The 15,512-nt window shown below is 41.5% G+C and overlaps 1 protein-coding gene across 6 annotated transcripts in view; it reads left to right on the forward strand.

Annotated features, from left to right (window-relative positions):
- The window catches only part of ralgapa1 (Ral GTPase activating protein catalytic subunit alpha 1), a 76,503-nt gene that overhangs the window by 35,069 nt on the left and 25,922 nt on the right, over positions 1 to 15,512 (forward strand). For all 6 annotated transcript variants that reach the window (XM_080870682.1, XM_080870683.1, XM_080870684.1 and 3 more), the window contains 9 exons: positions 658 to 841; positions 2,855 to 2,973; positions 3,093 to 3,212; positions 3,448 to 4,090; positions 4,170 to 4,285; positions 5,772 to 5,896; positions 10,427 to 10,498; positions 10,633 to 10,756; positions 11,600 to 11,755. In XM_080870682.1, coding sequence (XP_080726808.1) covers positions 658 to 841; positions 2,855 to 2,973; positions 3,093 to 3,212; positions 3,448 to 4,090; positions 4,170 to 4,285; positions 5,772 to 5,896; positions 10,427 to 10,498; positions 10,633 to 10,756; positions 11,600 to 11,755 — 1,659 coding nt within the window. The remainder of the gene's footprint in view (positions 1 to 657; positions 842 to 2,854; positions 2,974 to 3,092; positions 3,213 to 3,447; positions 4,091 to 4,169; positions 4,286 to 5,771; positions 5,897 to 10,426; positions 10,499 to 10,632; positions 10,757 to 11,599; positions 11,756 to 15,512) is intronic.

A 15,512-nucleotide genomic window follows, 5' to 3' on the forward strand; every position in this document is an offset into this window, starting at 1 on the left:
GGGCGGTATCGTGGTGGGGGGGCGGCATCACGGGCCTCTGCAAAAAAAAATAAAAATAAAAATAAAATGCTCGTACTCATGCTGCTCCAACGTCAGCCAGCGCATATTGGGAATGGTACAGGCACCGATCGGTTTTCTATCGCCCATTTGCTGGGAGTAAGGACACCCTTCGTTTGCGAGGTGCGCCTGCTGCTTGCGGCGCAGAGAGGAGAGGGCGGGGGATTTTCTGACCGGCTGGAGCAGCATCTAATAACCAACTCGCAAAGTAAACAAAATAAAAACAAACCAACAAACACGAAAACACCAGACATCATGATACAGACTTATAATTTGCTCGGTGCACCTTCTCGCTGCTGAAGTCGAAGTAAACTTTATTGTCATCTCCGCTACATACAGTCCAGTACATAGAGAGACGAAACGACGAGGCTCCAGTTACAGCAGTGCAAGTAAACAAACAATATATATAAGAAGAGTAAGAAAATAAATATACACTTTAGGACTGGGGGTAAAGGGATCAATAACAATTTAAAATTTACAAATAGGCTAGGACCGCCACTGCATATATGTCAGTATTAGGCCAGTTTGGCTCAACTGGAGCTGTAAACGATACACAAATGAATCCACTCATCTGCTTTTTTCTTTTAAAAATGTGTCCAGGTATTACATGGCTGTGTGTATGGGGCACAGTCTTTCAGCAATCCCAAGTATTTCCCGCTGCAACTGTCGGACCTGTTGAGTCCAGACTACGACCCATTCTTGCCTTTAGAGAACCTCCGAGAACCAGAACCGCTACACAGTCCGGACTCTGAGCGATCCAGCAAACTGCAGCCAGTCACCGAAGGTAATGCATCAAGCAGTGGAAATGCACTGCTCCGCGGTTAACACCTATTACGTTTCTGTTTTTTCCTCTTGTCGCTTTAATAATCCATGCAATGTGGTGCGTTGGTCCAGATGCATATAGAAAATCTTTACACTATGACACCAAGGTCTCTGCAAAACTTTTGGTTTAGTCTTTACATGTGTACACACCTGTCTGCATCTGTGTCGGAGTATATATCATCTCCTGCTGTGGTTCACTAGGACTCTGTCTAGTTTAATGACTGGAGTAGCCCGAAAGGCCATGCTTCTCTTCTCCTGTCTTCTCTCGTCTAACCACTAATCTTCACTTACACAATTCTGTTTTTTATTCTTTTAATATCCTAAGACTATTTTCTGCTAATGTTCCTCTCACTTCTATTACATTCTGCTGGCTTCATTTATCATTTATTTTTGCTTCCCTTTGCCTTGTCTGCCTCTTTTAGAGCACCCTACGAGGTTCAGGGAGTCATTGAAAATCTGGTCAATACATATCTGTACTCTGTGCACAGCCTGTCAATAAGGAGTTGCCGTAAAGCGTGCGCGCGTGTGTGTTTCACAGTGTGTGTGTAATGATGTTGATTAACCAGGATCGGCTGGCAGCACAATGTGTGATGGCATTGGCTTCTTCTCAGCATGGTGCAAACTATGTACGAGCTGAAAGTGTGCTTGTACTTTCTCCTAGTTTCTACAGTGATTCCTTAAGTTAACTTGTAAACTAAAGAACAAGTCAGAGTACCCTTCACACTTTTTCTGTCACTGTGAAACTCCAGGTTTAACACTTTTGTTGTTTATTTTATCGGTGGATGCTACTCGCCTCTCTGCAGTAACACTCCAGTCCAATCAGCCCTACAGAAGGCTGCAATGCAGAAGAATTACTTTGCTAAACCTCTGCTAAAAGATAATGAGAGAAAATTAGTTTATTTTTATTCAATCAGCGCACATTAATCAGAGAGTAAACAGTAGATATAAAGCCTGCTGTGTGTGTAATGAATAGAGACTGAAGAGGGTCAGCCAAAGGCAACACTCTCTGCAAAGTGATTAAAGTTTATTTATATAGTGCTTTTCACAGACAAGCCCCAAAAATGCTTAAAACACAATTGATATGAAAATAGAATTAAAATAAACATAAATAACAAAACAATTTCAGCAGAAGGCCTGAAAAAATGTTTTGTTTTAAAGACTCTACAGAGTCAGCTTAACAGAGCTGGAGTGGCAAACTGATCCAGAGCCCTGCTGCCACAGCCTGAAAGCCTCTGTGCCCCTCTAGTCTTCAGTCTTGTATGAGGAACAGAAACAAGCATGAACTCTTCTAAACATCAATAAAATCTATCTTTTGACAACCAAAAGCTAAATATATATTTTTATATTTATATCAGCACCGATCCATAATTAACCCTTATAACAGAAATATATCTTTAAGCTTTTTGTACATCATCTGGGATGGACTTTGTTCTTGCTTTAATATTTTATTTTATTTTCTTATTTTAAAATGAGCTAAATTTTTGTATATATATTTTATATTATATTCTCTAAAGAACATTGGATCAGTGTTCTCACAGTAAACAGCCTTACTTGTTTCTCATTTTAAGTAATAAAACTATTCAATGTATTGTTGTTTTAATGGTTCATCTCTAAATGTATTAAAGTGTAACAGCAATGAATTATATTTGTATTAATGGTATATGCATTGACTTACATTTAATAGAATTTCTAATTACTAATACTCAGTGTGTTGTTTCTGCGATGATACCAAGCAGTTTCTTTATGATTTCCAAAAACCATAAATATAATTCGGCATTGCTATTGCTTAACCCCCCCACCCCACCTGCTGCAGCTTCCCTTTAAATTTTCTCCAGAGCAATAACACCTTTGTCTTACAGTTTACTTTCTAAATCCTGACAGTCCAATCCCTTATTTTTATTTTTCATTATAGGTGATGAAATGACGATCTGCTACCTCCTTACTATATCTTTTATCATCTGTATTCTCTCTGCAGTTCGTAGCCGTATTCAGCATGGCCTCGTCTCCATTGCAGCCAGAACAGTTATTACCCACCTGGTAAACCATCTGGGACATTATCCCATGTCCGGAGGCCCCGCTACTCTGTCCAGTCAGGTACTGTTACTTTGAGTTTGGTGGGTTAACTAAGTTATGTTAAAGGGAGGTGACTCTGCGAAATGTTGAAAGCTGTTGTTATTTTGCTGCTGTAGTAAATATAACGTCATGTTTTGCAGGTGTGTGAAAACCAGGACAACCCGTTCTGTGAGAGTGCAGATCTTGGGCCAGAACTTTTCCATTCACCAAACCTGCAGTTCCTGGTTCTGAATGGATCCACGCTGCTGTCTGTGCTTCAGGTAAATCTTCATAAATGTTCCACTTGCTTCTAAGTGTATTTGTCAGGGTTAAACGTACATGAATTTATTACTTGAATAATTACTTTTACACCTGGAATACAAATGATGACTACTGCATTTATTATATTATTAACACATTAGTGGGGAAACAATCTTTAAATAATATAAAATATTTATTTTGTGATTTCTTTACTATTTTATTTTATTTTTTGCTTCTTCTGCCGCTATTTCCCAGATCCGATCAGAGTCCGGTGTGCCAGGAGGCGGAATGACGGCTGGTTTGTCCTCTGCTCCCGCTTGTGTTCGCGTCATCATCCGAGATGTAGCTGGAAAACACTCGTGGGACTCCGCCGTCCTCTATGGGCCTCCGCCATGTTCTCCTAACAGTCCAGCGCACACACTTTTAACACACACGCAGTCACCTCACACTACAAATCTTCATTTACGCACCCCACCAGGAGGTCTGCTGAAAAAGATGGGAGCGAAAAGAGAAGATGGCGAAGAGGACGGGCAAGAGGAGAGGGGGGCAGAGGAGGGAGTGAGAACGGATGGTGACAGGCAGGAGTATCAGGGAGAGGGAGAGGAGGAAGCAGAGGAGAGGAAAGCAAGTGAGGGGGAGAAAGAAGATCAGAGAGATGGTGGAGGTGGATTTGAAAGGGAAGAAGAAGAGGAGGAGGAGGAGAAAGATGAACATCGAATGGATAGTGAGGCAGATCCAGCAAAGTCGAGTTTAGAGCAGCATCTGGCTCCGCCATTGGCTAAACGCGTGTGTCGGGAGGCGGTGCCAGCGTGGGACTCACTGAGAGAAGGAGATGATGCACTGGATGAAATGCTGCAGTATCTGGGATACTCGAGTCCTGAGTGTCTGCAGAGAGCTGGTATTTTCTTTAATCTGAACTCTACAGCTGTTCAGCACATTCCTAAGTAGCAACTCTGATTCCTGATTGGTTCCCACAGGTATGCCGCTCAACATCCCAGCACCTCCTCCAGTGTGTGTTTCAGAGAAGCAGGAGAACGATGTGATCAATGCCATCCTGAAACAAAGTGCTGCTGAGAGAGACTTCGTCCTTCATGTGCGTGCTGCCTATGTTCACATCAATAGCAATCATTAAACTCCCGAGCCTTTAGTTATTGGACCTTCACACATGCAGTACAGCATGTGTTTCCCTATGTGGGGATTTATTACAGTTCTATCGTCAGACTTGTTTTAAGAGTTATTGTTTGTTTTGTTTTTTTCAGCCATTGCTAATATATGTCATGATTTTTCTGTTAAAATAAGTCAACGTGTCTATTGTAGAAAAAGCTTTGTTGTCCCTACTGCACAGAATCAAAGGAACATGCCTCCTAAACACAGAGAAGCTAACTCATAATACCAAAACTGTTGTTTATTTTATCAGTGAATCCAGCATTTCTGAAGGAAAAAAGTTCATCTACACTCACTGGTAAATTTGCTAGTTACACCTTGCTAATGCCACAGAGGGCTCCCCAATTTTGCATTTAGAGCAACCCTAATTCTTCATGGCATAGATTCAACAAGGTGCTGGAATCATTCTTCAAAGATTTTTTTTCCATGTTAACATGATGGCATCACCCAGGTGTGTCAGCTGCACATCCTGTGATGTGAGTCTCCTGTTCCATTGCATCCCAATGCTTCTCTTTTGGTTTGAGAGCTGATGACTGTGAAGGCTATTTGAGTACACTGACTCTTTGTCATGTTCCAAAAAAAAAAAACTTATTTGAGGTGATATGAGGTTTCTGACATGATATGTTATCCTTCTGGAGATGGGTACACTGTAGTCATATAGAGATGGGCATGTCAGCCTGTCAGTAATACTCAGATCGGCTGTGGCATTTAAATGATGTTCAGTTGGTATTTATGGGCCCAAAGAAATCTTATGCCACACACCATTACACCAGCAGCCTGACCAGTGATAAAAAAAACAGAATAGCCTTCACGTTTACACCAAATCCTGGATCTACCATTGTTATGTCACAGCAGAAATTGAGACTCATCAAACCAGAAAATGTTTCTCTAATCTTTTGTTATACAGCTTTGTGGTATTGTGGTATCATTTTCCTGTTCTTAGCTGACAGGAGTGTCTCTCAGTGTGGTCTTCTAGTTATGGGTGTCTGAGAAAATCCCAGCAGATCAGCACTTTCTGAAATATCCAGACCATCTGACACCAACAACCACTTAAATCACCTTTGCTCTGAATTATGATGCTCAGTTTGAGCTTCAGCAGGTCATATGACCATGTTTATGCCTGAATGCACCGAGTTGCTGCCATGGGATTGTTGATTAGGTATTTGTATTAACAAGCAGCTGAACAGGTGTACCTAACAAAGTGGCCAGTGAGTGTATTAAAATTGATTTTACATCATTCTGATTTGAAAATAATCTGAGAAAAACACTTGGTTTAGTGTAGCGTGATTAAAAGCACCACCATTATGTTTGTTGTCATAAGCCTCAGTGGTGGCTGGCGCTCATTGTTGTATTTTCCATGTTTTATTTAATTTTTTGGTTTTTGTGCATTAAAATGAAGCGATCGAATGTTTCAGAGAGGTGAGGAGCTGAACATGAGAGCCGTGCATCAGACTGAACCAGAGACTCAGACGCCACAGTCGGCCTTCTATTACTGCAGACTACTGATCAACATACTGGGGCTCAACTCCTGGGAGAAGAGGTAAGATCGAGCACTGCACGCTGTGACAATCCGAAATTAAACTGGAATTTTGGGTTAATGATATTTATGTTCGCTTTTTATCAACAGTATTTGTGCCACTTCTAAACTTTATGTTAATGATCACTTTAAAAGGGATTATTAAGGCTGTGTAATGTACCTCTGTTTTTAAGATGAGTTGTGGTCCACAGGGTAATATCTAAATGTTCAGTTAAAATTCAAATACAAAAGAAAACCTGGATAATCCTCATTTCTAAAATATAAAATGGCCCAAATTTAAAACGGACCTAATGTTTTAAACATTATGACCCAAAATAAGCACCATAAACTTGTTTGGAAAGTATTTACAGAGGTTAGAGTCAGGAGATAATTTCCCAATGACTTCTTTAGGACCAGAAGTATTTTTGCAGCCACGGCTATCGCCCCCTGGAGACGATTAAAAAGAATGCAGGCTTCAGGAACTTCTCATTAGCTTATTTTCAGCCTGCCTTGTTAAAGACTTTTAAAACTGTCATTTTAACATCAGAGTTAATGTGGATTAAATGGCCAGTAGGGAAACTGCAGTTTTTAGCTTTGTGTTTTAATCCTGGTTGAAACACAACAGTCACAGCACACAGTAGTCGCATTAAAATTCTACTACAGTAAAAATATTTGTCAGTGTATGGTGGTGACTTTGAAAAGAGGTGATTTCTTTTATCGTTTCTACAACGCAGCGGACTTTACCAACTGTTGCTAGATGTGTAAGTGCAACATAGTTATTATATGGTACCGTCACAAAGGCTTTACTAAAAAATATAACACACAATCACACTATATTGATATAAACAACCTTGTTGCATCCCGTATCTCATGAAAATATATCTATAGCCCTTAGATAATGTTACTCCAAATGAGTTTTAGTTTTTAACATGGATATTTTTTTTACTCTCTAGTTTAATTTTATGAATATATTATTCTTTCCATTAAGACACGATGGTTTATTCTGTCATTTAAAAGCCATAAAACATCATTTTTGTACAAGCTATACTAACTAAGAGGCTGTTTTCGATCTGGAGTGTCTCTTTGAGCAAAGCATATTCTTGCTTAATGCAAATGAAACAAAAAAAGATTCAAATTCAACAGAGTGCCCTTTTTTTTTTCTTTTTTCATTACACTTCACATTTTGCCATTCATAATGCACAGCATTTCATCTTCTCAGTGACTCTGGGCTAAAATACACAATGTCGGGGTATCACTTTAAAAGTGCCCAGCCATCTAATGGACCCTCATCGCTCTTTATACTTTATCCAGGGAATTACACTTTCTGCATTCAGCCTGCACAATAGACTTCTTAACACACTGTGCTTGTGTGTGAGTGTGTGTGTATAAAGAGTGTGTGATAATGAGTATAGTGCTCTATTGATCAAATTCAACCCATTTGGAGTTAGAATAAAAGAAGAGGAGAGAATGATCGAGCGTGAAGTGGCAAATCAGAAAACAGGATGAAATGAGACACATGTAAATGTAGACAGTAAATTTAAAAAAAAAATGACATTGTGCCAGAAAAGGTGAGTGGATTTGGAAGGTAAAAATGAGAAATTTGGATGTTGGAGAAAAGGGAGAATAGACGGACAAGGATGAAAGAAAAGAAGAGATTGTCTAATCATGTGTTATTGTCTCTCCAGGTATTCATATGGGGCATTACAGATACTAAGATACTGACAGTCACCTACGTGCGTGCATGTGTGTGTCCCCTTTTATGCTTTTCCCTATAATCCAGGGTGTAAATGGAGTCTTTGAGAGCAGAGAATGAGGCCATTACCAAGTATCAGTTTAATAAAGACCAAATTGCTGTCCCCCTCTCGTTCTCTCTCTCTCTTTATCTCCTGCTCTTTCTATCCCGTTTTTCCCCTTTCTCTAAGAGTGAAAAGAGTGACGTGTCATTATCAGTCCACTCCAAGCTTCACCGCTCGAGTCTAGGTTTTATATCAGCGGTGCAGAGGTTGGGGGCTGGTCGCTGGGACACTTTGAACGGCCTCAGGACAAGTTAGTCTGCATGAAAGGCTTTTGTTTTCATTAATAATAATGTCCCTTTTCTTTTATGTTTGGACCCTGAAAGTGGCGTCGACATAAACTGCAGGCCCTGTGATGTGTGGCTGCATTTGCTCATTTATATTAAAACCCAGTAATCTGTATTTGTAAGGCCAGAGTTGAGGCAGCAGCTTCAGAAACCCAGCACCTCCCCTGCCTCTTACACACATTTTGTTTTATATTGAGAACAAAACATAGTAAAAATTGGACTGCAAATACCCCCTGAAGCCATTTTAGACAGACCTACAGGAAAACCAACATGCTATCCTTGAAAAAATAGTTGCTTCACAAGTCCATCTTCACCTAACTGATAATAACCTTTATGAACAGTTCCAGTCTGGCTTTCGTCCTCTACATAGCACTGAAACTGCTCTTATAAAAATAACAAACGACCTTCTTATAGCAGCTGATTCTGGTCTCCTCTCCATCCTTATCCTTCTTGATCTGAGTGCAGCTTTTGACACCATCTCTCATCCCATTCTCCTTAGCAGATTAGCTTCTATTGGTCTCTCTCACACTCCACTAGCCTGGTTTAAATCATACCTATCTGACTGCACTCAGTTCATTCAATTAAAATCCTTCACTTCTCAGCTTTCTCCTTTATCCACTGGGGTGCCCCAGGGATCTGTCCTCGGGCCCCTTCTTTTCATCATCTACCTTCTTCCACTCGGACATATTTTTCGTAAATATAATATTCAGTTCCACTGCTACGCCGATGACACCCAGCTCTATCTCTCTACCAAACCTGACTCTACTCTTCCTCCACCCTCCCTCATCCTCTGTCTAGCTGAACTTAATTCTTGGTTCTCCTCCAACTTTCTTAAACTCAACAGCAATAAATCGGAACTTCTTCTGGTTGGCACTAAACGACTGCTATCCAGAATTAACAATTTCTCTCTCACCATCAATAACTCACTGGTCCCTATCTCTCCCTCTGTGAAAAGCTTGGGTGTCATTCTCGATAGCACATTATCCTTTAACTCACATATCAATAATATTACACGTGCAGCATATTTCCAACTCCGTAACATTAATCGCCTCCGCCCCTTCCTCACACCTCACGCCACTGCCATTCTCATCCATAATCTTGTTATCTCTAGAATTGACTACTGTAACTCATTATTATTTGGCCTCACACAAAAATCTATCAACAAGCTCCAACGTGTCCAGAACTCTGCTGCCCGTATTATTACTAGGACTTCTTCTACCCACCACATCTCCCCAATCCTGAAGCAACTTCACTGGCTCCCGGTCAAATTTCGCATCCATTTTAAAATAATTCTGTATACATTCAAGGCTATTCATTCTCTCTCTCCACCGTACCTCTCTGACTTATTACAGATGAAGCTCCCATCCCGCTGCCTCAGATCTTCATCTTCTCTTTCTCTCTCTGTTCCCTCTGCTCGTCTGATCACAATGGGAGGGAGGGCCTTTAGCTGCTCTGCCCCTCGACTTTGGAATTCCCTACCCCCGGACCTCAGAAATATTAGTTCATTCTCTCTTTTTAAGTCCACCCTCAAAACTCATCTGTTTAAAATTGCCTATTCTTAAATTTCTGTATGTTTTAACTTTTATCTTCTATTTTTACCATTGTGTATATTTCCAGTTTTTATCTGTTGTACAGTGTCCTTGGGTGCTTTGAAAGGCGCTATTTAAATAAAATGTATTATTATTATTATTATTATTATGTGATTGTGTTTAGTAGTAGCAATTACTGGACAACCACAGCTGTCAACAACAGCTGGTAACCCCCAGCCCACGTTAAAATGATTTAGAGGACCCAAACAGATTAGCCACAAGGGACTGAATGTTAAAATCCTTCTTTAAAATCTGGGTTGTGGTAATTTATGGGTGATCTGTCAGTGTGCGTCTTCCTCAGTCTCCACTCCTCCTCTCTATAGTCTTGTATTAAAATGAGGTTTTTTTTCCTCAAGCGCTGAGTTTGTGGATCTAGAAGAAGCATGTTATAGGGTGTCAATAGAAGAACTGTGGTACTGCATGGGGAAGTCAAAAGTGACAGATGTGAGGCTAGTGCAGGACATTTACTGCATAGTTAAAGGCTAAAAGGTCCATTCAGAGGCAAGAAGTGATCAGGGACTATGTTTAAAGATACCTATAATTCCTAAATAGATCATGCAGTGCAACAGGTAATATTGTTAAACTCCTTGAATTAAAGCTAAAAGTCTCCATTTCAGTCTCACCTTGATTGTTTGATTATTATTATTTTTAAATCCCCTTCAATAGTATGATAGTATGGTCCAAAATGAGGGGGAAAAACAACATTGTCATGCTTTAAACCCTTGTGGACTTTAAACAGCACTTCTTATTTTGCCATTGTGTGAGGGTGACAAAAACCTGCAACCAGCTAATTAGTAGAGACAGGAGTGACAGCCGGGCAGTGATCAGGCAGTTCAATCTTAATGATGATTAATGGTTCCTGACTTGTGCACTTCTGTCTTACAGGAGTAGTTTTCACTTGCTGAGGAAGAATGAGAAATTACTGAGAGAGCTGAAGAACCTGGATTCACGGCAGTGGTGAGGAGCCTGGAAAAAATCCATCTTTTCTGTTCATTCAGCTTTTTGTCGGATCATACTTTGAACCGGTTTGGTGTTGCAGCTTTAATAGGTTCTCATCTGTTTTGTTTTGTTTTTTCTTCATTCTCTTCCAGCCGTGAAACCCATAAAATTGCAGTATTTTACGTGGCTGAAGGCCAAGAGGACAAACACTCCATACTGACTAACACAGCTGGCAGCCAGGCATATGAGGACTTTGTTTCTGGACTGGGGTGGGAGGTGAGAACACATTTATACATATATTACTTATCATTATTATGGATTTAGCATTATCAGGACCATTTCAAAGTAATGAAAACCTAAACAGTCACCTGTATGTTTTATTCTTTTTAGCAGTGTGTGATGAAGCAAAACACATAATTAATGCAATAACAGTAATATTTCAGCCTATGAAACCAAATACTGTGAATTCTGCTTAAGTCATCTTTAGTGAATACATGTACTCTAAGGTTTAATATGATCAGCTTTGGCACACAGCTGTGGCCCACCTTGTTCAAACCTTCTGTTTGTGAATGGCAGCCAATCAGGAGGATGCCAGGAGGAAAATTCACATTTTAATTAGGCAAAATAAGTTAAAACAGTTTGCAGATACTCATATGCTATGCCTCAGAGCTTGGATTGTTTTTCACTGGTGATTGTTGATAAAAATTGTGGGGGCTTAGAAGGGCGTGAACCACTGGCTTAAAGGGGAAGGAGCTAAAGTGGCTCGTTTCAGACAGAGGTGGAACATTAAGCCGAAGTAAAAGATAAATAGTTATATTTTGAACTAGAATCCATGCAGTGCTATTCCAGCAGAGTTCAAGAATTAAAATCTGGAGAAAGGAAGTTTGAAATTTGGGAAATTAGCTGGTTATTTAGGATCATTTACTGCTACTGACAAAAACTTGTTTTCTTTATAATATGTTAGCACTTTGATTAGATGTTTAGGGACAAGAATATAGCGTGAACACAATCCACAGCATTTATAGCCTTACATAATATGAAATAAGCTAACTGAACGCAGAGGTTATATTTTGCTAAATGGACCTCGCTTGATATTGTTTGTGTGCTTGGGCCATTTAGGTGGACCTGCCCACTCACTGTGGTTTCATGGGAGGCCTTCAGAGAAATCGCAGCACAGGCCAGACCACTCCTTACTACGCCACTTCCACTACTGAGGTCATCTACCACGTCTCCACTCGCATGCCCCACGACCAGGACCTTAACCTCACCAAGAAGGTAACACACTCGACACAGTTTATCTAGACATGCAGATGGATGTATACAGGCTCTCTGTGAAGGGTGCTAGTTCCTCTTCGGTGTTTTTTGTTTTTTTGTTTCTTATAGAGTGTTAATAGTGCTCCCCACTGTAGCAGTAGTAAATTTATAACCAGTCGCAATTAAGTATGAAATATGTGTCATTAGCAGCACTTTATTTGCTGTTTTGGGCAACACAAAAAACCACTGTGACATTTCAAAAATTGTCAAAATTGCTTGATAGATGGATGGAAACATCTCCCAGACTACATCTGACTGTGTTTTATGTGCTGTGGAAAAGAGTAATTAGTAATAATGAGCATGCTTATTGTTCTAATTTCACTTCTTTTATGTAGTGAGGGGACAAGAACTCCTTAGTCCTTCTTTTCGTCCACCCACACCTCTTTGATGAGCATAGGTACACACTCACACCACTCTGATGTCAGTGCTTCTACCCCACACCAATGCATTCAATAATTCCTCGGAGCAATCACGCCTGTATTTGTGCAGTGTGGCGCGTGGGGTTGTATCAGCCTCTAGGCAGCCAGGTTTATTGTGCGTGTGTGCGGTTGTGTGTGTGTGTGTCTGTGTACACACCTGTCATCCCCCAGGCACTGGGCGCTCTGCACATGGCCATAATGTCCCCATAATCAGATCATACTTCCTGCTTCTCGGCCTATCACGTCGCTTCAGGCTCCTGATTGGATTATCACCGCCTGGTCCGACACCATCAGTCTCCCTGATCAGCTGATGGCCCCATCAAACACGCATAGTCACATACGGACACGCACACACGCCACTGTGAACCCATTTAATGTGACACAAACACACATCCACGGCAGGTTTCATTCACATCCATCTGCCCAAATAACCGCACAGCCATACATTTGTGTTAATGCTGGACAAAGCGAGTGTACACAGGCTTACAGACACAGTTTGACAAACGTGTCCACAAACAGGTTAAACTGAGATTTATCATTGCCACCCACTGAAAATACAAACAGTGTTGTCCATCGCAGGACATTTTTCCAGGTCTACGTCGTGGTCTGTCTCATCTGTGCAAAACACGATTAAATGATTAAAGCTGCATTACACCAGGTGATTGTGGCATCAGAGATGACATCACTCTGAGCTTCGTCACTGAAACATTTTTAAAATAAAAGTACAGCTCAGAGAGGCATATCAGACACCAAGACTCCAGACTGCCTTAAACTGTGCCACCTAATTGTTCTGACACCCAAAAAATACGACTTGAGGCTCATAACTCTTTCTTAAAGTGCAGTAATGGAAAGAGCATCAGTTCCCAGTATTACTGATGACTGTGAGTATCCTGCAGACACAGGAGGGGGTTTAGATTTATTCAAGGCAAAACTTCACAGATATATCAACTTTATGCTTTTCCCATCAAGTTCTGTCAGGTTAATTAAGCCTATAACTCACTGTATTCAGGTAAATTCAAGTCAGTGCTGCATGTTGGCGAAATCACGTCCAAATGTGTTAAATAATGCTTACATTTAAAAAAAAAAAAAATTTAGTTGACCCCAAGCTTGTATACGAGCTGAGGATCAAGCGATGAACTCCAGGGTCAATGCAAAAGTGCAAAAACCTGCAATTCCTCCAGTGGCCACTTGATGCTGGCTAAACAAGTGAGTCAGTTCACAAAGACTAAAATAACCCAGTTAATAACTAATATCCCCATCGAAACAACTGTACTGTTGTAACTACGGAGCCCCGCAGGGGACATGGGAGAAAAAAAAATTAAGACGGACTTTTGCGAGATCTCGCAAAACTATCTCGGGATCTCGCAAAACTATCTCGGGATCTCGCAAAACTATCTCGGGATCTCGCAAAACTATCTCGGGATCTCGCAAAACTATCTCGGGATCTCGCAAAACTATCTCGGGATCTCGCAAAACTATCTCGGGATCTCGCAAAACTATCTCGGGATCTCGCAAAACTATCTCGGGATCTCGCAAAACTATCTCGGGATCTCGCAAAACTATCTCGGGATCTCGCAAAACTATCTCGGGATCTCGCAAAACTATCTCGGGATCTCGCAAAACTATCTCGGGATCTCGCAAAACTATCTCGGGATCTCGCAAAACTATCTCGGGATCTCGCAAAACTATCTCGGGATCTCGCAAAACTATCTCGGGATCTCGCAAAACTATCTCGGGATCTCGCAAAACTATCTCGGGATCTCGCAAAACTATCTCGGGATCTCGCAAAACTATCTCGGGATCTCGCAAAACTATCTCGGGATCTCGCAAAACTATCTCGGGATCTCGCAAAACTATCTCGGGATCTCGCAAAACTATCTCGGGATCTCGCAAAACTATCTCGGGATCTCGCAAAACTATCTCGGGATCTCGCAAAACTATCTCGGGATCTCGCAAAACTATCTCGGGATCTCGCAAAACTATCTCGGGATCTCGCAAAACTATCTCGGGATCTCGCAAAACTATCTCGGGATCTCGCAAAACTATCTCGGGATCTCGCAAAACTATCTCGGGATCTCGCAAAACTATCTCGGGATCTCGCAAAACTATCTCGGGATCTCGCAAAACTATCTCGGGATCTCGCAAAACTATCTCGGGATCTCGCAAAACTATCTCGGGATCTCGCAAAACTATCTCGGGATCTCGCAAAACTATCTCGGGATCTCGCAAAACTATCTCGGGATCTCGCAAAACTATCTCGGGATCTCGCAAAACTATCTCGGGATCTCGCAAAACTATCTCGGGATCTCGCAAAACTATCTCGGGATCTCGCAAAACTATCTCGGGATCTCGCAAAACTATCTCGGGATCTCGCAAAACTATCTCGGGATCTCGCAAAACTATCTCGGGATCTCGCAAAACTATCTCGGGATCTCGCAAAACTATCTCGGGATCTCGCAAAACTATCTCGGGATCTCGCAAAACTATCTCGGGATCTCGCAAAACTATCTCGGGATCTCGCAAAACTATCTCGGGATCTCGCAAAACTATCTCGGGATCTCGCAAAACTATCTCGGGATCTCGCAAAACTATCTCGGGATCTCGCAAAACTATCTCGGGATCTCGCAAAACTATCTCGGGATCTCGCAAAACTATCTCGGGATCTCGCAAAACTATCTCGGGATCTCGCAAAACTATCTCGGGATCTCGCAAAACTATCTCGGGATCTCGCAAAACTATCTCGGGATCTCGCAAAACTATCTCGGGATCTCGCAAAACTATCTCGGGATCTCGCAAAACTATCTCGGGATCTCGCAAAACTATCTCGGGATCTCGCAAAACTATCTCGGGATCTCGCAAAACTATCTCGGGATCTCGCAAAACTATCTCGGGATCTCGCAAAACTATCTCGGGATCTCGCAAAACTATCTCGGGATCTCGCAAAACTATCTCGGGATCTCGCAAAACTATCTCGGGATCTCGCAAAACTATCTCGGGATCTCGCAAAACTATCTCGGGATCTCGCAAAACTATCTCGGGATCTCGCAAAACTATCTCGGGATCTCGCAAAACTATCTCGGGATCTCGCAAAACTATCTCGGGATCTCGCAAAACTATCTCGGGATCTCGCAAAACTATCTCGGGATCTCGCAAAACTATCTCGGGATCTCGCAAAACTATCTCGGGATCTCGCAAAACTATCTCGGGATCTCGCAAAACTATCTCGGGATCTCGCAAAACTATCTCGGGATCTCGCAAAACTATCTCGGGATCTCGCAAAACTATCTCGGGATCTCGCA

The sequence above is a fragment of the Rhamphochromis sp. 'chilingali' genome (assembly GCF_963969265.1).
Source record: "Rhamphochromis sp. 'chilingali' genome assembly, chromosome: 21".
In the NCBI taxonomy this organism is placed as follows: domain Eukaryota; kingdom Metazoa; phylum Chordata; class Actinopteri; order Cichliformes; family Cichlidae; genus Rhamphochromis; species Rhamphochromis sp. 'chilingali'.